The sequence below is a fragment of the Vanrija pseudolonga genome, chromosome 8, assembly GCF_020906515.1.
Source record: "Vanrija pseudolonga chromosome 8, complete sequence".
In the NCBI taxonomy this organism is placed as follows: Eukaryota; Fungi; Basidiomycota; class Tremellomycetes; order Trichosporonales; family Trichosporonaceae; genus Vanrija; species Vanrija pseudolonga.
The window spans coordinates 53,120-73,623 of record NC_085856.1 but is presented as its reverse complement, the minus strand read 5'-3'; the positions used below and the strand labels follow the sequence as shown (position 1 = coordinate 73,623).

Here is a 20,504-nt window from a genome sequence, read left to right as displayed (position 1 = left end):
GCCGCTGGGATGGAGTCTGGAGACAGACAGCCTGTCTTTTGAGCCACCGCCGTAGATGGCACTTTCCCCTTCCCCCTCTCCAAATATTTGACTGCAATACAACGTGATGGCAGCAGCAGGGAAACGTGGAAGGAATGCGTCTCTGGCAGGACATAGGCGCGGACATTCACGGGGTGAGCTTCAATCCAGCTCGGCACCCCAAGGCCCTCAGCTGCTCACTAACTTAACTGTTCAAAGGAGCAGCTTGTTCACGGCCAGGGACACGTCTCGAGGCAGGTGAGCAGGGGGGTAGTAGGGACGACAGGGAAGTCATGTTAGGAGATTGTAGCCCTGGACCTCCCCCTCCAGACCCATTGCCTCGTCCCTGAGCACTGCCCCCACCATCCAGGTTAACACAGTCTGGGGGCTCGTGCATGGCCGCCGCTGACATCACACAGACTCTCTTTGTGTGCGTGCTTTCCGATGCCGTAGTGAATGAAAGCACAACTTGTGCACCAGGCGCCGAGCGATGGAGAAGGGCTGGCAAACATGCAAACAGGGGATTATGTGGGATCATGAGCTTTTCCTGCGCGGCCAAAGCGAGTCTGTCAGCGTCTGGGCAGGAGGGGCGAGGACGGTGCCTTTACGATGGTGACCAATGCGATAACGGCTGCGGCTGAGGTTGGGTCACGGCTTGGGTTTGGTCATGGCCGCACAAGATGTTAGGCTTGTAGAGCAGACCAAGCCGCGTAGTAACCTCCCGCGTGCGTTCGGGCCAGAACACCCATCTCGTGGTCGTCTGTGTAGCACGATGGCGCTCCCGGTCGGATCGGGTTGGGTGCCCAAGCTGCCTAAAGATGTGCTTGACGTGGGGTCGATGACGAGCGACCCGGGGCTGCAGGTGGTTGTGGACGTTGTGTTTGCTCTGCAGCATGTGTAGAAGTGTGGACCCGTCATTGTTGTCTCACATAGTTTGGATCTTTGCTGACAATGTCGACGAGACTTGAACCCGGTAACTGACGACTGACGAACGCCTCTACTGAGATGGGGTAGACTACGCATCCTAAATAATGTCCAATCACTTTCAAGCAGCCCAAACGTGTAATCCTCCTTCCGCTGCGCACATTGCGCACAAGCCAAAAAGCCCTGCTGATCAAGACGAATCACAGCCCGTGTCCGACAGGCGACCGCCCCCCCAACAACCCCACCTCCCTACCCACCAGTATCAAAGCACTACCCTGAGCTTCTCTCAGGGGAGCGGTAACAACGTTCGTTCCATCGTCTTCTGGGGCAGGAGCTCCCCGGTTTCCCTGTGATGGCGTCGACCGCCTGCATAAGATTGCGAAGGGGCGGCGGCGGCGGTGATCGAGATGGGACCGCGTGGACTTGAGAGGCAATCGTGGACTTGAGAGGTACTGGCACTGTATCGGTTATGAGGTGTTGTTCGACAGCGGCTTTCACCGCATGTGAGTTGACGAGTTGGATATTATCAGCACACAGAGTCTGGGAGGCGGAACGAGGTTTAGTTCACACACTCTTCGAGGGTAACCGATAGTGCTGTTGTATCTGGCATTGCTGAATACTTTCACAATGGAACAGGTTCAGAGCCACGCCCATCAATTCAGCCGCGCGGCGACTGCTTACCAGGGTGCCGGGCGAGTTCTTGAGCAGCAAGAGACAGGGAACAGCGATTGACGCTCCTCAAACAAGCTATACTACGCGAGCTCACTGACACATGTTGTACCATGGCTTGTTCTTTTGTTCTTTTGTTCGTTTGTTCTTTTGTTCGTTTGTTCGACAGGCGGGTCTCAGGGTGGTGCGGGTGGGCGAACGTTTGTGCGGTGGCAACGGCGTGGCGAAAGTCGAGGGAGGCGCGGCAGCCTGAGCGATCTGGGCAGGGTTGCGCGCTGCCGCCCGGCGCTGGCGCCACGCCTTCTACCTCGCGGAGAGAGGGACGACCTTCGGGCGCCAGACGGGACGGGCGTAGCGCTGGCGGTCTCGGCATTAATGAGGTGAATCTGGGAGAGGCGGGACTGCAAAGGGCAGACGAAGTTAAATGACAGGAAGATGAGCGCGAGCTGGGTGCCCTGCGGTAGTTGTCAGGCATCGCATGGCCAAGGTGAAGACCGTGGATCACATACCGTTGACCCCCACACTTTGTCATCGTCCCAGCTCTCGGACAAGACCACTTTCAAGAGCGTTGGAAGGACAAATAAGGTGAGCTGATAGCCAGCGAAAAGGATGGCGCATGAAAGCAATTGGCGCGCTTGTTCCAGATTGTAAGTGCGGACAGTCTTGATCGTGGCAGACTGAGAAAGGTGAGCGGCGCACGGTGAACCCGAACGACTCACGACGAGGGCCTGGTCGTCCTTGGACTTGATATGTACGTAGTCAGATGACGCACTCCACCGCTGCCGAGGAGCTCGTCCTACACACCTTGTAGTGGACAAGCAGCGCCTGAGCGACGGGCACGCACAGAGAGGCGAGCCAAATCTTGTCGATCCAGTTGTGCACAACATAGGCTGTGAAGATGCTTTCAATGTGTTCGCGGCTGGTTTTCATCACGGTGGTGAAGATGCTTTCAATGTGTTCGCGGCTGGTTTTCATCACGGTGGTGACGACTAGACATCATCAGCGCCGGAGCACGACGGGGGACGCACGCTAGATCCACAACAAGGGCCGAGGGTGGTGATCTTGCGGATGCGCCGCTGCCTTGGTGTGGCCGGATCCGGTACATCGTCGGTCAAGGGAACGGCTTGGGCTTCGTGTTCAGTCATGGCGTCCCCGAACGGTGGGCTTGTGTAGGAGTAAATGTAGATGTGAGGGTGTGCTAGAGAGAGAAGGTTGGTTGTCAAAGCTGTTGGCGCCATTCAGCTGCGGGTGGCGCAAAGGCACGAAGGCGAAGGTGGTGTGACACCACGTGGTGGAGCGGGAACAGCTAACAGCTGCTACTGTAAGTACTCTGCTATTTTTGGGCCACAGCCCCAGCGTCACTCTACCTGCACACTCCAACCCCCAGATGAGCAAACTGCATCTTGTCAACCTTAGCATGGCGGCAATGAGGATGCTGTATGCTACAGAGGTCGTGCAAGAAAGACATGCAAGGGTGCTGTAGTTGGTGGTGCTTGTCCTTGCATCATTGTCGTCATGACCACGTGTTTCGACGGAGACCGACTAAATCTCCGCTCCTCCCTGTTCAACCTCCACCCAGATCTGAACTGACTACAACCCAAGACGCGCCTGCCAAGCAACTCGATTCAACAACAGCTTCACACCACTGGACCTCGACCCCACACCTCGCACAGTCCTTACCAGCACACGGCGATGGGCGCTCCGCTCCTCCCAACCTGTCATTCTGAATGCGCGTCAACCTCGCCGCCTTGCACAGCTCGCTCTTCACGGCACTCTCGGTCCTCTTCCTCCCGTCGTGCTTGGCATCCAACATGTCCCCGGCCTCCCAGCTCTGCGCCTCCAGACACGACCTGGCCTATGCTACGAGGCGTGCGAGTCGAATTTGCACGACATACGGTTCGTCGACGAGCACGCAAAGAGGAACAAGTGCACACGGCGCTCGTCGAGCGTCCTCTGGCTCACCTTGGTTGTCCACTGTATGGACGAGTGGTGTGACGACAGCAGCATGCACGAGGGGCACGGCGTCATGAGGGATACATTCCTCCACGAGGCCACCTTAGACATCGGGACCGACCCAGACAAGAACCGCAACGCGACGCTTCTCGTCTCGTGCCAAGACCTCCACACCCTCGGCAGCGAGGCTGAGAAGCGCACATTCAACACGACGATCTTGCCCAAGCGGCACGATTGGGAGGTGGAGTACAATACCTTGGTGAGTGCATCTGTGAAGCCATACCATTCTGTGACTGACACAGTTGCAGCACACATGGGACGTCAACATGATCTACGTGAGCCGTTCGGGGACTGGATATGCCTACACTGTTCCTTGCTGACCACGGGTAGCACCACGGATTCGGTGAGTTCCTTTATCTGCTTCTTGGCGTCATGCCGGCCTGTGGGATCGCCGATCACATCCTCGGCTGGCTTCAACGGGCTCGCGCGAGCACAACGACAGACGGTACTAAGTACACGTCGCTGGCAGACCCCGGCTCGCTCGATCTCGCGGGTGGGTCCTGGTCACAACGCTGCATGACATGGTACCGGCAACACATCGGCACTCCGGCTCTGTTCGGGTACCGGCACGTCCAGTCGGCTTGGGGCGGCCGGGCATCGTTGTCGACCGGATTGGAGAGCATCGTCGTGAGTGCTGGGTTATGAACGGGGCTGCACAGGTCTGGCACAACGTGCAGGGGAGGCGAGGACGCCGGGGCTGCCAGTGGCGCGTGAGGCGCCGGGATAAAGGTTTGAGGCGGCGGACCTCGACGACATCACTCACCCCGTCAGCTTCCCCTACCTCATGTCTTTTCTCGACACAGTCAACGTCGGCACTGCCAGGCTCTGGAGTGAGTCGAGCGACGCAGAGATGGCAAGACACACACTGACACGGATTGCAGACCTCGAACGCGACCTCCACCTCAACTCACAGCAGTTTGCCAATGTTACTCGTGGTACGCTGCTCCGCCGCTCCCGACACTGACGGCCCCAGTCTTCTTCGTGTCCTGCTTGACCGGAGGCGACTGGTGGAGGCGACCGGCGGCGACTGGACGATGGAGACTGATGGCGAGTAGTGGTTGAGACTGATGGCGACGGCTGGCTACTGCGTACTATACACTAGGCTCCACTAGGCCCAAGCTCTAACATGTTAGGCGCGGTGGTGATGTCTCCTGAGCGGACTACGAGACAGCGGCCAGATGGCAGCGAAGGGGGTCGAGGTGTGACCGTAGCACAAGGATGAACTAAGGCGGGGTACCATCATCAGAGTGTTCTAGAGTATTCTCCGGGAATACTCTATGGGAAGAAGTATGGCGCTATTGATGCAGTATAGCCGTCGACTGCCGTCGACTGCCAGCTGGCGATGGAACGAGTGCAGCGAGCATATGATAGCGTCGAGAATAAGATCGGAAGTGACGAAGGGAGGTCTGTGCGTTGGCGATCACGCCGCAACTACCATATAGTAGGGTTGGCAGGTACCATCGATGCAAGAATATTTCTGGCTATGCGTGGATAGTTGCTCGCAGCTGGGAATGTCAGCCATGATCCGATATTGAGTGATCCGATATTGAGTGATCCGATATTGAGTGATCCGATATTGAGTGATCCGATATTGAGTGATCCGATATTGAGTGACTCACTTGAATCCGGAAGCTTTTGTAGAGTTGTCGTAGTAGCCGTCGACGCAGCCTGCGCACGACTCGAGCTCGGAGCGAGTGTCGATGTACTGCCGTCAGTCGAGGCCTTCCATACCAACCTCACCTCGAAGCCCTCTGATGAATCGGACACTCTGCAAGCGAACAGTGTTCCAGCACAATAAGCGCTAAGTGGAGCTGTGGCACGCTTCCTCCTGGAGATCCCAGAGACCGCTGCTTGGAGCGAGTGGGCATAGAGCTGGTGGGTGGTCAGCTCAGTGAACTGAATCTGAAAAAGCACATTAGACGTCCGCCACCACTACCTCCGAGAGGTGGGGAATAGGGACAAAGTGGAGCTCTGTTACGTCCTTAGCGCTGTACATCTAGCCGACATCTTCACCAGAAGCCTCCATGGCCCGCGCCACCACAAGTTGACCATTGGGCTCGGAGTGAGACGAATAGCCACTGGTGTGAGTAGAATGGTGGGCCCCGGCGTCGGCGACGGCGCCGTGAAGCTGATATGACGAGCAAGAGAGTTACCATCGCGAGGGGGCGTGTTAGGGCAGCGACGTCAGTGGAGCTCGCTCGGCCTGTGGAGCGCATGCCAACGCTGAGAGTGAGAAATGTGGTTAGTCCGAAAGGTATGTAGAGACGCCATAGCAACCCAGGATTTATGTAATCCGTCGTCCCTTCACAACGGATCACCCTCTTGCAGTGCCGGGTCGCTCTCGAGCCCGTCGTCGCGGTTCTTGAGAGGCCAGGCCGATTTGCTGACGGAGCCACGTGGTGTTGAGGGGGCGCGTATCGATGCCGTCGAGGAAGACACGGCCAGCGATGGGGTCGTAGAGCCGCTCCAGCAGCGGAATTACGGTTAACTTGCCAGTCGCGGACGCGTTGACCAAGGCGCATGTCTCACCCGCTTCAAACGCCGTCGAGAGACCCCTGAGTATTAGAATCGATACGTTCGGCCCGGAAGACAGCTCTCGTTGTTTTGTCCATGAAGGCCGTCTCCGTCTGCAGTGGCCCCATGACTTGCAGGTGGGTTCCAACGCTGCATTGCAGCGGCCTGTGGAATTATGGGTCTCTTTTTGACCCAAGTCCGCCACTCGACATCAAGCAAGTTCAGCACGTCGCCTCCCAACCCACTTCACACATAATACGGCACGGACGGGGAAGCCTCACGAATATCGGCACGGCACAGTCTCGAGACGTCACACCTTTCCTGTTGCTCGCTGTCCAGCCCCAAGAGATCTTGGAGCCAAGGTGCAAACTGCTCATCTCCCCCACCCCTCGACTCATTTGTCATTCTCTTCCTAGCCTCCTGCGGTACGCTTCAAAAGTCCTCTGCTTACGTGTCCAGACAACGCACCCTCTTGCAAGACCTTCGCTGCCTAAAAGCCGTAGTGACTAGCACATTGGCCTCTACCTTCTCCTTCTCCTCCCTGCGGTCTGTTCTCTCGTCCTAATCTTCCTCTTCTTCCGGCGCCAACACCTTCATGACTGCCTCTACCACCTCAGACTCGCACCTCCTCACCCCCGTTGACTCTGTCACGGTCAACCCATTTCTCTATCGCGTCGACGACGACGTTACCTTCCTCGAGCTCGACGCCTACCGTTCGTCGCCGCCACAGTCTGGTGCAAGGCCAACGACAGGAAGGTGCCCAGCCTCCGCTTCGAAAACCTCGATTACCGCAGTCAAGACCTCGCCGCCCTGCTCGACGAGTATGCCATTAGTGGCAGTTCCGCCCTCCGCTCGCGCATCTCCGGTGTGATCCACTTTGCCGCCTTCAAGTCTGTCTCCGAGTCCATCTCGCAGCCCATCGACTACTACCGCAACAATGTCTGCGGCCTCGTCGATCTCGTCGCACTCCTCAACACGTACGGTATCCACAAGTTTGTCTTCTCCTCCTCGGCCACCGTGTACGGGACTAAAGCGGACCTCGGCCAGCCACTGAGCGAGTACGACGTCGTCCACCACCCCGAGTCATTCCTCGACCGCCAAGGTGACGTCTCGCACGCCACACCAGGTGTCACGGGGCTCACTTCCCCCTACGGTCGAACAAAGTACTTTGGCAAGGCTATTCTCGCCGACGTCGCATACTCTGCTCCCTCCAAGTGGAGCATTGTGGCTCTGCCATACTTCAACCCGATCGGGTGCGACGCCTCGGGCCTGCTGGGCGAAGACCCGCGTGGCGTCCCCACCAACCTCTTCCCCGTCATCACAAACGTACTCACCGGCCGCCGTGACCACCTCGACGTCTGCGGCAGCGACTGGGACACGCGCGACGGTACGGCAATACGCGACTTCATACATGTCTCCGATCTCGCCCGCGGCCACATTGCCGCTCTCGATACCAACATCAGCGCGCCCTTCCGCACGTTCAATCTCGGGACGGGCAATGGCACGACCGTCGCCGAGGCGATTCATGCACTGGAGCAAGCCTCGGGACGCAAGGTCCCTTCGCCCCTCGCGCCCCGCCGCCCCGGCGACGTCGGCTCTTGTGTCGCCTGAAACGACCGTGCCCTCTCCGAGCTCAACTGGGTGGCGACCGAGAGTCTTGCACAGTGTGCCTTGGACCTGTGGAACTTTGTGTCCAAGGCGGCTGTGGAGCGCTAGCGCGGCGCGCCCCGCATGAACCACCGGAAGTGATGCTTTGCCCATACAAGGGTTTGCACAATGGATGTTGAACATGGATTATTGAACACTGCATTGGGCGTCGTGTACTTCGGCGTTGCGTTAAAGCGGACAGTTGTATTGTACATACAAGTTTGACGGGGCGAGGCGTCGGGAGGTGTGCACGGCCTCATGTGCATCCAAACTCCATTGTTGCATGCTTTCATCTTGGTCTCATTCGTATCCTTTCCCAATCAAGACGACAATGCCCCCTCCCCCGATCGTGATCGTGCCGCTCTACATCTACCCGCTCCCTGGGTCGTGGGACCCGCTGGTCCTCGCCGCTAAAGCCCACCCCAGCGTGCAGTTCATTGCCATCGTCAACCCCTCCAGCGGGCCAGGGCCCGACCCCCTCCCCGACACGAGCTGCCAGGCGGCCATTACCTCGCTCCTCGCCGTCACCAACATCTCGGTGGTCGGCTACGTGCACTGCTCGTACTGTGCGCGCGATTCAGCGGCAGTCAAGGCCGACATCGACCGCTATGCCGGGTGGGAGACTGCATCCAAGGGCTTGCTCCGTGTCCAGGGCATCTTCATCGACGAGGCTCCCTGGAACCCAGATCTCCGGGGACACTTGGCAGCGTATGCACACTGCATCCGATCGGCGCGGCTCCGGCGCGCAGTGACCGCGACAGCGCCGCCTACCCTAGAAGCTGCGGCGCCACCCCGCAAAGGCCCTCTTGTGATCTACAACCCTGGGACGGTCGTTGCGCGGGGGTACGTCGAGGACGCCGACCTCGTCGTCGTGTTTGAGCAGTCGGCAGTCCAGGTTGCCGAGTGGTTCCTGCATCACGGTGTCGCGGAGATCCCCGCCTCCTTGCGCCACAAGTGCGTCGCCATTGTGCACTCGGTCAGCGGCGGCGCTGGGGGCGCCGTCGGGATCCTCGAGCAAGTTCGGCATCTCCGTCTCGGCGGTGTCTATGTCACGCATCAGCTTGGCGGCGGCTACAACGAGTGGCCGGAGGCGTGGGACGAATTGGCAGGTGCCGTTGTGTGACCGGCGGCCTCGTATGATGTAGTCCTAGTCATCAATGTACAGTGATTCTAGGAGATGTGCATCCATTCTCGGACGCTCCGACCTCTCGTGCCAGCTTGGCGGCCGCTACGACAGTAACGAAAGGCGTGGGAGCAGGTTGTGAGGATGGCGTCACGGATTCGGTTCGTACTCGCATCGCAGTTCGGCGGAACCCGATACTCGGGTATGGACGGTGTCACCACGATTCGGTGTATGGTCTGCGCAACGGATCCAGGTCGGTGTGAGATCCAGCTTGGCGTGAGATCCAATTCGGTAAAACGGATACGCTCGTACTCTAGATTCCGCCTCCGTGTTGACTGCAACGAGTGACCTGGGTAAGGGGATGGGATGACGGGATGACGGGGTTGGCAGTGTGTGTGAGGCCGGGTTCATAGCCGCAGCATGCACACTGGCACCGAGCACTGTTGACGCATACACACGGTGTAGTTGACTCCTGCACCCAGCATGGTTGTCTCCTGCACCCAGCACAGTTCACTCATACATCGGCTTCAAGGCATTAAACTATGTGTCGGCCAGCGACTGAGCCGTGAAGTGTCGTAAGACGAGGGAGGAAGAATTTAACAGGAAGATGGAAGAAGCCCGCCCCTGGCGCCAGCGCCTCGAGGCCAGAAACAAAGAAAGGACGCAGCCCACAGGACCCCAGGAGCACGCTAGTTTGCCTTCTGGTCGTTGCAGTACTGAACCCACTTGTCGAGGCTCATCTTCTTGATGACAGTGCTGAAGCCCTTGGTGCCAGACGAGTTGCAGGCAGCGTTGAGCTCGGAGCTGGAAGGGTTGGGAGCATCGCCAGGATACTCGATGTGGAAGACGGGATTGCGGGCCTTGACAAACGCAGCGTACTTATCATACTCTTGTACTCGGCGCACTGCTCGTTGACCGAGAAGCCGACGGAAGAGAGCACGCTAGGGATGATGTCGCCGGCGTTCTTGAGCCCGATCGACATCTTGTAGCCCGCGGCGGTGCTGGCGAGGAACTCGACACAGTCTGTAGCGTCGGCAGTGGTGAGTCCGAGCCCATTATCATTGTTCTGGTGTCTGCGGCGGCCACCTTTGTTTCCGCCCACTTAGGCGTCGACGTTTTCCGGGTCGATGGGCGTCGCAGCCCTTGCTCGCGGCGAGCTGGATACGGCTGGTCATGACGGCGCGCACCGTCGGGCTGCCGGTCTTGACCCAGTTCTCGCCCTGCCAGCCCTTGAGCGCGCTTCCGAGGTCGCCGTTGTCAAACCTGGCCGCGTCGGTGCGCCAGGCCTCATATGAGCCTGCGGCAAGGTAGCACACACACGACGTGCTTGCCGCGGGCATGCAGCGCGGCAATGGTCTCAGGCGGCGTGTCGAAGAGGTCGACGTCGTAGACGTCGACATCAGGAGTGATAGTCGGGACGTCGCTGGCAACAATTGACTGACCTGGTGGGTGTCAGCGGGCGCAAGAGCAACAACTCACTAAGAACGATCTGCCAGCTGGCGCCCACCGGGGGCTGCCAAAGGCGGCCGGGGATCACCGTTGTCGCTGTCACAGACGGGTTGCTGTCCATGCCGACTTTGAGCGGTGACGCCGGGGGTCCAGACCCACGCCGAGGCCACCCACGAGGGGGATGAGGACGGGGAGGACGACACCGACGAGCACCATGACTTTCCACAATGTAATAAAATGATGTGAATTGGATGCTGGTGGTTTGTCGACGTTGTCGTTTGAGGAGAGGACGGACGGGAAGTGTTGGAGAGGAGGGGAAAAGGGTGGGTCAGTATTGTCGTGAGACGGAATCTGGGGTGATGCTGCCGCGCACTCCAGCACAACACGCGTCGTCCTCGTGTCGGCAGCATTGTGAGGTACGTGCGCCATGCTTGTGTGGTTGTCGCGGTGGAGGGGTGCGAAGGTGGGTGGCAGGTTGGTTACAGACACTCACAGCTATTTGGGTCAGGGCTGGTGGGGTTGTGTTGGTGAGTCAAAGGGGGTTGCGCGGAATAGTAGGTGCTGTGGCGAGATGCACCGCCTGGGGCGATAGGGCTTACTTGGTGGATCACAGAGCCCATGGATGAGAAGGATCACAAACACTAGCCATCGTTGCAAAGAAAAAAAAAACATCGACAAAACGACGACAACGACGACAACGACGACAAAGACGACGACGACGACGACGACGACGCGCCCTGTCAGACGCAGTCCAGAGCGCTCTGCACAGGTTGTGTGGATCAATTCGGGACGAGAAACAGGGAAGACGGAACGGAACGAATTCGAGGACGCAAGGTCCGATTATGAAGCGTAAGATCTCGTACCAGTCACGGTGTTCATGGATCGCGTCGTGTGTTGCGCGTCGCGACGTACGACGCGTGACTTGCCCGATCTGATCTTCGAAGCCGACGACGCGCCTCGCGCCACGGCGCCACAAAGGCGCCACAACGCTGACCACACTGTTTCTTTTCTTTTTGCAAGTGGCAGCGAGGCGGAATGAGACCGACGGCGAGGTGATGGCAACACCAACAAGACGAAGACGCGCCCGAGCGCTTCGTCGCCCGATTGCACCCGCGCCCGTGCCTGATCGCCCTGTCTCACGCCTCATCGCGTCCGAGCCATCGTTCTCGCACTTGGGAGAGTCAGACGCGACGATGATTCAATCAGTAACGCTTCTCCCCTCCAGTCGGATCACATCCAGTCAACAACACTCACGGGCCATGGGAGCTCGAAGCTCGCATATCCCGGACGTAGTCCTCGCCCTTTTCACTCGCGACTCATAACCACGGTCTTGTCCCTCCTTATCGCCCCATCTCATTGTATCACACTCCCTCCATCTCCTCACCCCTCCCCTCCCAGCACCCGGACAATCTTCGTATCCTTCAGTAAGTGAAGTTATCACCTGCAACCCGTCTCTCTTTTTTCGCGGCAACCCACAGAAAACTACGACGTAGTATCGACCTCGCAGAACCCGTAAGTGGCAGGTGCAATGGGGGTCTGACGCGCCCAGCAGCAAACCATGCGTGTGCACTTCCTCGCCGTGCTCGCTGTCCTTGACAGCGCAGCTGTCCCACGCAACCACGGCGGCGGCCACGGCCACGGTAATTGCCACGGCAATGGCCACGGCCTCGACAAGAAAATCAGCCAGATTTTTAACCCGGGGAAGTGGAACTCCCGCCTCCCTGGACAACCAAAGACCACCTCCTCATCGTCGTCGGTGAACGTTACCTTGACGTCGTCGAGCTCGTCGGCCAAGGCGACTTCCACCACGTCGGCCAAGTCGAGCAGCAGCTCCTCGGTGACTTCGTCGGCCTCCACTTCTAAGAGCTCGTTCGTGTCCTCTAGGTCCAGTGCTGCTCCTTCGTCTTCGGCGCCTCGCGCCTCGTCGACATCGTCTGTGGACTCGTCTTCGTCTACTGCTGTCTTGTCGTCTGCTGTTACCTCCTGGTCGTCCCCGGCTGTGGCTTTGTCCTCGTCTCCAGCCCCCTCGTCAGCCACCGCCTCCTCTCAGTTACTGCTTCTTCCTCCACTGGTGCGTCCCCCTCTGCCACTCCTACCTCATTGGACGCCTCTTCCTCCTCTGCCGGTACTTCGTCTTCGTTTGCCGCCTGGCCGGATGTTGCTTCGTCGTTGGCTACCCCCAACTCGTCGGTCCACTTATCGTCCGGCGTTGTCTCCTCTTCGGCTGCTCCCACGTCCTCGGTTGCTGCCTCATCTGATGTTGCCTCGTCGTCTGCGGCCACGACGTCGCCGGCTGCTGCCTCGTCGGAAGTGGCGTCATCTTCGGCCACTCCCACGTCCAAAGCCGCTTCGTCCTCTGCCGCTCCCATGTCGCCAGCTACTCTCTCATCGGGCGCGACATCTTCTGCAGTGGCCGTGACGTTGTCATCAGCGGCTGCATCCGACGCCGCTTCGGCGTCTACAGCTGCCTCCTCCGACCCTGATTCCGCTTCTGCCGCCCCCACATCCTCGGCGGCCGCCTCGTCTGACACCGCTTCGTCTGCCGCGCCCACCTCGCCAGCTACCTCGTTAGACGCCGCTTCGTCCTCGGCTGCCGCCTCGTCCTCTGGGGCCGCCTCCGCATCCGCCACCATGTCGTCGTCCACTTCGGCTTCTGCCTCCGACTCTGCTTCATCGTCGGCATCGGATTCGGCCTCGGTGTCTGCCTCTGTCACAGCTTGGATTCAGCTTCGGTGTCCGCCTCGGGATCCGCCTTTGTCTCCGACTCGGTCTCAGCCTAGCCGACCACCTCGGTTTCTGCCTCCGTCTCCGCCTTTGCCTCTGCCTCCTCCGCTCCTGCCGCCACCGCCACGGCCGCTATCCCCGGTGCCACAGTCGACCAGAAGATACTCATCCTCGCACGCGATGCCGGTGGCATTCTGGCCGGTGCCAACGGCCTCCAGGTCTATGGCATCCCGTACGAGCAGCTCTTAGTGCCGCAGGAGGGCGCCGTGCTCCCAGTACTCAACAACACGCCGACGCACGGCCGCTACTCGGGCATTATCATCATGGACGCCCTGGCCTACTCGTAAACCCACTGGCTGGAACTCGGCCGTCACAACTGAGCAGTGGAACGCGCCGTGGAGCTACCAGGTATCGTTCAACATCCGCATGGTCCGTATCAACGAGCACCCCGGCCCGTCTTTCGGCGTCTCGCTCGCCGGCGGTGGATGCTGCAATGCCGGCGTCACGCAGCCTGTCAGCCTCATCGACACGTCCAATTACTCCTCGGCCAACGTCAAGGTGTAAGTGTGGCTGTCGCGTTTGTGCTAACACTCCCAGGGGGGCCACGGTCTCCTCCCAGGGCCTTTACCACTAACCTGCCGTCATCACCGACGCCGCCAACACCATGGCCGTGGCCATGTACGGCCCTGAATCTGCCGGCACCTTCACCACCAAGACCGTCGCCGCCGTCATGAACACCGTCGGTACCCGCCAGACCTGGGTGTGGTTCACCAGTTGGGCTTCTCAGTGGTCGCCGGCCTGCGCGTTCCTCCAGCACGCCCCCATCCACTGGCTCACCCGCGGTGTGTTCGTTGGCAAGCGCAAGACCCACCTCTCGCCCCAGATCGATGACCTCGAGCTCGCCACCGATCTCTACTCCCCCAACGGCACCACCTTCCGTATCCGCCCCGCCGATCTCGACGGCCACGTCTCCTGGCAGGTGGACCTCAACTCGCGTCTGCCTGCCGGTTCGTCCTTCCGCCTCGAGCTCGGCCACAACGGCAACGGCGACATTGACGTGGTCACCAACCCCACCAGCGGCGCTGGTGTCTGTTTCCCCGACTACCCCGTCTACACCAACGACGTTGCCGACACTGCGCTCGAGTGGGTCAAGCCTCTTGGTACTGGTGTCGACGCTTGGCCTGTCGAGTTCGTCGCCTACGGCTGTAGCAAACCTGCGCTCTCCTCGACCCCCTGACCACCTGGTACCAGACGTCGTCCAACCGTGACGCCTTTGCTCACGTCTCGCACACCTTCACTCACCTCGAGCTCAACAATGCCACGTATCACGATGCCGCCCGCGAGATCCAGTTCAACGAGGCTTGGCTCACCCAGACTGGCATCGCCTCCGGAGCCCACTTCTCTCCTCACGGACTCATTCCCCCTGCCATCATCGGTCTCCACAACGGTGATGTAATCCAAGCCTGGCTCAACAACGGTGTCACCCACGTCGTTGGCGACAACACCCGCCCAATTCTCCGCAACCCCACCTCGGTCTACTGGCCCGCCATCTCCACCACCGTCATCAACTGCTACGACGGTCTCGTCATCTCTACCCGCTTCGCCACCTTCATCTACTACAGCTGCGACACGTTTGACTGTGACGTCACCGAGTGGCACGCGCTCATTGGGACCAGCGGCACGTACCAGGACATGCTCACCTTGAGCAAGAACGAGAACACCAACTACCTCTTCAATCTGCAGGCCAACCCCTATATGTTCCACCAGGCCAACATGCGTCTCATCGACGCACCTACCTACACTGTCGGCCCCAAGACTGGTCGCATGTCCCTCGTCCAGCTCTGGGTTGAGACCGTCGCCCAAGAGCTCGCGCGTCTCACCAACTGGCCCATCATCTCGCTCACCCATGACGAGAACGCCCAGTACTTCCTCGACCGCATGGCTCTCGACAACTGCCACCCTGGTGCCACCTACACCCTCACCTCGGACGGCAAAGGCATCAGCCAGATCGTGGTTACCACCAACGGCAACACCTGCAGCGTCCCTGTTCCCGTTACCATCCCATCGGGCTCTGCCTCGACCTCCGGTGGCTCGGTCACTGCCGACCAGGTTGGATCCGAGCCTCCTATCCAATGGGTTACGCTTAACGGCTCGCCCGTCACCCTCACCTTCAACCCTCCCATAGCCATTTAAGCGATCATGGGATGCACCGTCATTTTGATAATTTCACGTAGAGGTTGCGCCTGTGCATTGACCCACTGGGACTACAAAGTGCGGACAACGATGTCATTGTGCACTCAGAAGGGGCGGAAAACCGAGGCACATGGGCAGCGAACTGATTTGAAAACCAGTAATGCCTGGACGGAATTGCACCCCCAGGACAGGACTAGCCCACAAGCCAACGTAGGCAGCATGGTGTGTTTGCCCTTCGGGACACACCTGCATGGACAAAGCCGAGGTATAATTTAGACCCGCAGTAGCACTGAAGAGGCACACTATTGCAGGGGGGATCATCTACACGACAAGAGCCCAGCGTTAGGAAGGAAAAGGCTCAGCGTTGCGGGAGTTTGGCGTTTTGGAAGTGAGTGGGGAGCAGTGTCAAACCGAAGAGAGGCACTGCGCACCGGAAGGAGGAAGTGTGGTGATAAAGAAGGAAAAGAGGGGGTTGCTGTCTCTAGCTCGAGGTTAGAGGCAGTAGTGTCGCCCCAACACTATCAACCTGTGTGTAGAGATTGCCGGAACGACGCAAGTTGAGCAGTAAGGTCAGTTGTCCGCCGACTTGCGCCAGTGAGTAGCACAGTTAGGGGGTTAGGGGCCCCCTAACCCCCTAACCCCCCCTAACTCCCTAACCGGCCATGTCTTCTCCGCTGGTCACGCACACACATTAGAACCCACACCGTTCCATTGGCTGCAGCCGAACCGCTTACTGATTCCCAACATGGCGCACCCTCCCTTCCCCTCTTCTGGCAAAGCGACACGACACCTTCGATGCCAAGGCTGAATGCAAACGAAAACGGGTATGACATGCACTCTGCCCAGGCGGCTGACTGTCCCAGTCGTTCACAGCACTGGTCGTACCCCAAAATGGCAGGATCTCTACATCGCCCGCAGGTCGCAGGGCTGGGAATCGTACCTTGTAGCGCTGGACGCGGACCTCCCAACAAAAATGAGTCTAGCGCAGTCGCCGTGCCATTGAACCGCAAGCCAGCCTTAGCCGTCGACATCCCAAAGGGTGTTTGGAGACGTTGCGGGTAGCCAAGAGCTGAGAACTCTGGTCCACCGGCGGACCTGAACGCATGCCCAGCGCGTACAACAATGCTTGGACTCGATCTACCTCAACACCTCGGGTGGGAGCAAACACCGCCCATTGTCTGACGCGAAAGCAAGCCGATTGGTACCCAGCACAGTCTATTTCGAATACCAAAGTGCATCTGCTGAATTTGTAGTATCTGCTGAATTTGTAGTACATTCCTCAGGGGTCAGAAATCTTCCAACACTCTGGCCTCACCGTTCCAGTCTGCAGGATGTCCCTGTGAGGTGACGATCACACGCTTCCCCCCATGCTGTACCCTGGGATGGCCCTTGCCTCTTGCCCGTCTCTGGTCCGCGCTCCCAAGCCATCGAAAGGTCGGGGGTGCTATGCCTATGCACCCCGTCGATGTTGGCTTGCTTCGGGCGAGACCAACCCCGCAAGGAACGCCCGATTTCGCCTTCGGTGTCTGTTATCAAGCCACCACCGCAATCTGTGACCTTGGTGATCGATCGGCTTCAGAACCACTGTAGAACTCTCTTTGAACTCCCTCGTTGTGGCCCACAGCATCCAGCTACCACGATCAGAGCAGACAATGACACGCCGCTGACCGCGCAGAGTCAGCCTCCCTGTTCACTGAATCAACAAACCTCCCCTCACCGCTCACTCATACTCTGAACCCAGACCGGGAGCAATCATATGACATGGCCGGACCCTTACAGGACGCGCGGCCTTCAGGAGCATACCCTCGGCATTCCAGAGCTGTGCCTTCTTCACCCTCCGCACAGGGAATTCTGGTCGAGATCGCAAGGTCGACGGATGCTGATAGAGCCGCCCCCACGAGGACCTCACAGCCTCAGTTTCCTCCGCCTAAGGCAGCTGGTGATCAATCCGATACCACTCTTCAAGCCTCGCGTCTCGGTACTGCTCACTCACCGAGACCAATTGAGGACAGGCAAGGCACTGCAGAAAACTCTTCGGCTTCCAGGTCGAGGGGAGCTCTCCCTGGATGAACCAAACATCGCGTCTGAACAATGTCTACGCCGCAGCCCTCCACTCGAGCCTCGTCAGGACGCAGTCGGGCTCAAAGGCAGCGACCAACCCGATGGGTCACAACCCTGGGCTACAATATAGAAACGAGTCAACCAGGAGAGGCAACTCTTGCTTGGTCAACGGGCACGAGCCCTGACGAGTTGTGTGGTGCAGCTCTAGAACCAGCAGCACTTATCGTAGCCATGACTTGACGGCCGCCGTAATCTACCCTCTCCCTGTTAGGGAGAGGCACATTTGAGTAAACAGTGGCACATGGACAGAAAATCGACCTGCCCTCCGTCCTCCCCACCCAGTTGCATTTGTATAAATCTGCTTTCACATTGTGCCACTGCCGCAAATCTTTTCTCCATCGTCTTTCTACCATGCTCGCATTCCCGGTGGCTCTTCTTACTGTGTTCGCGGGGTCGGTCCTCGCGCAGGCCCCTCCCGGCTTCACCAGCCAAAGTGGCCCACCCACCTTCTTGGGATGTTATGCTGCCGCCACCCCGCAGTCCACGGTGCAGCCTGGCCTCTTCACCTTCCTTGGCTGCTCAGTAAGCCACAATTGTTCTTCGGTCGCCACATGGCTCACGGCGTGCAGTCCACCTGCAAGACTCAGAACCAACCATACTTCTTTTGGAATTTTGACACCCAGGGATGCGCTTGTGCTCCCACGGCCTGGTCTACCCCCAGCTCCCTGCTGACCGGCTCCAATACGGTAGGATGCACGTCCACGAACCAGGTGCCCCCTGGCTGTCAATCGTGCCCACACAACACTTGGCAGTACTGGGATAGCACCACCTCGTTTGTGTCGGGTTATTCAACATGCTACGCCCAGCCCAGCGTCAACATCCCTTTGGGCTCGTACAAGGTCATTACCACCCCTGTTGACTGTTATATTCAGTGTGCAACCTCGACATATGCGTACGTGTACGCAAACGTAAGTTCCAAGGTAGTCCCTGCGCTGACCTAAGTAGATCGCCTTCAACCAGTGGAACTGCTTCTGCTCCAACTCCTACTTGGTTCCCGGTGGCACGTCTTTCCAGGGCTGTCAACAGGGCAGCGTATTTGTAAGTCGCGTGCTGTGTCGCAGACTTAACGCGGCGCCAGGTCTTTGCGCACTCGCTCCAGGCAGCCGCTTCTGGATTCGCTCGGAGGAAGCGTGTGTTGGCTGACCCCAATGCGTATTGCCCTGGAGCTCTGTCAGCTTGCAAAGTTGCAAACTCATCGGAGGGCTACGAGGTAAGCGCCGAGCCGAACACGTCGACTGACCGCAGTGCCTCGACACTCGTTCAGAGCTCGAGTCGTGTGGCGGTTGCGTCAACGGCTATTTTGACAACTCGACGCAGCCTCTTGGACTCAAGTGGGTCACCCTCCATGTCCTCGGGACGCTAACACCCCCAGCTGCGACACTCTCTCCACCCACGATCAGCAGTACACGTGCGTGGAGGGGCAGTGTCAGCCTTTCTGGTAACTGCCGGCAGTCCCGCGAGTCTAGTCGTTTTCGCGGTCAGGAAGTGGATTAATCGGTGATCAACTCTTACCTTAGTCCATGTGCAGGCTGCACATGGACAGTTTTATTTTCGTCCCACATGGGCAGTTTCGCTTTCGTCCCACTCCCCTCCCCCCCTACAACCCGTAATGCTTTACAGCAGACTCTGTTGAAGTTGATGTTCAGGGTTGCAGTAGCCGCGTCGCGCTTTCGAGTGGCCCAAAATGGGCTGGGCGACCGAGTTTGATCCCCTAGGCGACGATGGTTGTCAGGCGAGGTGTGGTCACACACTGGCAGCACACGACTGACGCCAAGAATCGCGAGTCGACGGCTATACCGGACAAGTGATGACGCCAATCGCCCACAGGGCATGTTGAGAGGAAGAGCGGACAGGCCAGTCACACGGAACATCCGGTCCGACACTTGGTCGTTGACTGCGGCCGGTGCCAACCCACCGCCAATCGTCCCGCCCTCAGCGTCTGACTGGAGTGGAAGCGACTGAACGCTTACGGTGAATATTCCGTCGGCTGATCAGGTTGGGACGTGGACCACAGCTGGACGAAGTTAGCAGGAGCCCCTTGTATACCCGGATACTGTGAACTGCAATGACCCGTGTTGACTGTCGTCGGTCAGATCTGATTTACATGACCCTGACCCCCAAGCCACAGAGTCACCTTGGTGTCCGACAACGAAGATAGCGAGTGGAGAACGCAAGCACCTGGTATGGACATTGCGTTTAGTGTAGACACACATGTCGAACGTGTGAGAGTAGGCGGACTGGGACAGTGCTCGGATGTACCCATTGACCTGAGGCACCAGCTCAGCTCGTCTTCCACTGGGCAGGATGCTGGGGGATGCTCCGCAGCAGGCACAGTGGGCGGAATGAGGTGAGCCGCAGTCCGACCGCCCTTGTCCCGTCATGAATGGACCATGGCCCTGCGTTCCGTGGAAGAATAGCTGAAATATGGAGAATGCAAGGAGTAGCCCGATGCAAATGCCCCGGAGTTGCCCACTGACTATTGCTCCCCGCCTGGATTGATCAAGAGTACAGCGAATGGATACCAAGTGATGGATGCCATTGTACCCCGGGCCGGGGAACCTCGACCAACATGGCCTTGCCCCACATGGGACCCCACTAGACTCCCTGGATCTATGTTGCCCATGCTGCCCAGATGATAGGTGCCCTGTGCTGGGTCATTAGGCGTGTGCTGCTGCTTGTAGGTCTATCGCGCAGCGGGACCAGCCCACTCATCGTCGATCTTGACACGAGCTGCAGAGGAGTCAAAGGCCTAGGCGGAGGCCGCGCACTGGAACCAACATGTCGAGCCCGAACACGGCGTCGCGAGGACAACGACAAATCCCATGGCGGCCGGGGCGGACCCTACACATGCGTTCAACCGGGGCTGCCCCCTACTCTTTGTGGTCCTCGGCCAGCCTACCTGCGTCTTTACCCGTGAAACCTAATGGCTGATTCCCAATTCCTAAACAGTGGTGTCGAAAGGATGCCTCCTTGAATCAGTGGTGTCGAATAAGACGATTCCTAATGAGCTGGTTTTAATGGTTGAGACCTAATGGGTGCTCCGAGGTAGGACCACGCCGGTTGGGAGCGCTGCCGTCACAACAAGGAAAGGACGTTTCGGCACCTCCGC

General features: G+C 58.8%; 9 protein-coding genes across 11 annotated transcripts; 7 read left to right on the top strand and 2 right to left on the bottom strand.

The window, feature by feature from the left end:
* Positions 1-1,914: 1,914 nt before the first annotated feature.
* Positions 1,915-2,820, bottom strand: LOC62_08G009845 (uncharacterized protein; the record flags this gene model as incomplete). 2 transcript variants are annotated; one of them, XM_062776409.1, is made up of 5 exons in its annotated part: positions 2,640-2,820; positions 2,416-2,575; positions 2,331-2,390; positions 2,121-2,288; positions 1,915-1,968 (listed from the first exon to the last, which is right to left on the bottom strand). In XM_062776409.1, exons 1-5 carry the CDS (start codon positions 2,714-2,716, stop codon positions 1,915-1,917), a joined length of 519 nt encoding a protein of 172 aa, XP_062632393.1. In that variant the 5' UTR covers positions 2,717-2,820. The 2 variants fall into 2 exon arrangements, with proteins under 2 accessions (XP_062632393.1, XP_062632394.1); XM_062776410.1 differs by having other exon boundaries at positions 2,331-2,354.
* A 431-nt stretch (positions 2,821-3,251) lies between these two features.
* On the top strand, positions 3,252-4,872 carry LOC62_08G009844 (uncharacterized protein). Of its 2 annotated transcripts, XM_062776407.1 has the most exons (7): positions 3,252-3,823; positions 3,873-3,899; positions 3,955-3,967; positions 4,067-4,251; positions 4,361-4,454; positions 4,506-4,559; positions 4,598-4,872. In XM_062776407.1, the coding sequence occupies exons 1-7, from the start codon at positions 3,590-3,592 to the stop codon at positions 4,684-4,686; spliced, it is 696 nt and encodes a 231-aa protein (XP_062632391.1). In that variant the 5' UTR covers positions 3,252-3,589; the 3' UTR covers positions 4,687-4,872. The 2 variants fall into 2 exon arrangements, with proteins under 2 accessions (XP_062632391.1, XP_062632392.1); XM_062776408.1 differs by lacking the exon at positions 4,506-4,559 and having other exon boundaries at positions 4,396-4,454.
* Positions 4,873-6,733: 1,861 nt separating this feature from the next.
* Positions 6,734-7,749, top strand: GALE_0 (UDP-glucose 4-epimerase; the record flags this gene model as incomplete). Its single annotated transcript, XM_062776406.1, is given in 2 exon segments — positions 6,734-6,851; positions 6,869-7,749. 2 exon segments carry the CDS (start codon positions 6,734-6,736, stop codon positions 7,747-7,749), a joined length of 999 nt encoding a protein of 332 aa, XP_062632390.1.
* Positions 7,750-8,116: 367 nt separating this feature from the next.
* On the top strand, positions 8,117-8,908 carry SR4_1 (Spherulin-4; the record flags this gene model as incomplete). Its single annotated transcript, XM_062776405.1, has 1 exon — positions 8,117-8,908. One exon carries the CDS (start codon positions 8,117-8,119, stop codon positions 8,906-8,908), a length of 792 nt encoding a protein of 263 aa, XP_062632389.1.
* Positions 8,909-9,597: 689 nt separating this feature from the next.
* On the bottom strand, positions 9,598-10,478 carry LOC62_08G009841 (uncharacterized protein; the record flags this gene model as incomplete). Its single annotated transcript, XM_062776404.1, is given in 5 exon segments — positions 9,598-9,712; positions 9,814-9,931; positions 10,011-10,205; positions 10,225-10,350; positions 10,388-10,478. 5 exon segments carry the CDS (start codon positions 10,476-10,478, stop codon positions 9,598-9,600), a joined length of 645 nt encoding a protein of 214 aa, XP_062632388.1.
* Positions 10,479-11,714: 1,236 nt separating this feature from the next.
* Positions 11,715-12,776, top strand: LOC62_08G009840 (uncharacterized protein; the record flags this gene model as incomplete). Its single annotated transcript, XM_062776403.1, has 2 exons — positions 11,715-11,781; positions 11,910-12,776. The coding sequence occupies exon 2, from the start codon at positions 11,916-11,918 to the stop codon at positions 12,774-12,776; it is 861 nt and encodes a 286-aa protein (XP_062632387.1). The 5' UTR covers positions 11,715-11,781; positions 11,910-11,915.
* Positions 12,777-12,988: 212 nt separating this feature from the next.
* Positions 12,989-13,715, top strand: LOC62_08G009839 (uncharacterized protein; the record flags this gene model as incomplete). The annotated part of the gene is made up of 4 exons (XM_062776402.1): positions 12,989-13,091; positions 13,232-13,424; positions 13,483-13,641; positions 13,679-13,715. 4 exons carry the CDS (start codon positions 12,989-12,991, stop codon positions 13,713-13,715), a joined length of 492 nt encoding a protein of 163 aa, XP_062632386.1.
* A 30-nt stretch (positions 13,716-13,745) lies between these two features.
* Positions 13,746-15,274, top strand: LOC62_08G009838 (uncharacterized protein; the record flags this gene model as incomplete). The annotated part of the gene is given in 2 exon segments (XM_062776401.1): positions 13,746-14,273; positions 14,291-15,274. 2 exon segments carry the CDS (start codon positions 13,746-13,748, stop codon positions 15,272-15,274), a joined length of 1,512 nt encoding a protein of 503 aa, XP_062632385.1.
* Positions 15,275-17,723: 2,449 nt separating this feature from the next.
* On the top strand, positions 17,724-19,023 carry LOC62_08G009837 (uncharacterized protein). The gene is made up of 6 exons (XM_062776400.1): positions 17,724-17,917; positions 18,148-18,303; positions 18,341-18,433; positions 18,474-18,605; positions 18,641-18,726; positions 18,768-19,023. The coding sequence occupies exons 1-6, from the start codon at positions 17,747-17,749 to the stop codon at positions 18,835-18,837; spliced, it is 708 nt and encodes a 235-aa protein (XP_062632384.1). The 5' UTR covers positions 17,724-17,746; the 3' UTR covers positions 18,838-19,023.
* The last annotated feature ends 1,481 nt before the right edge of the window (positions 19,024-20,504 follow it).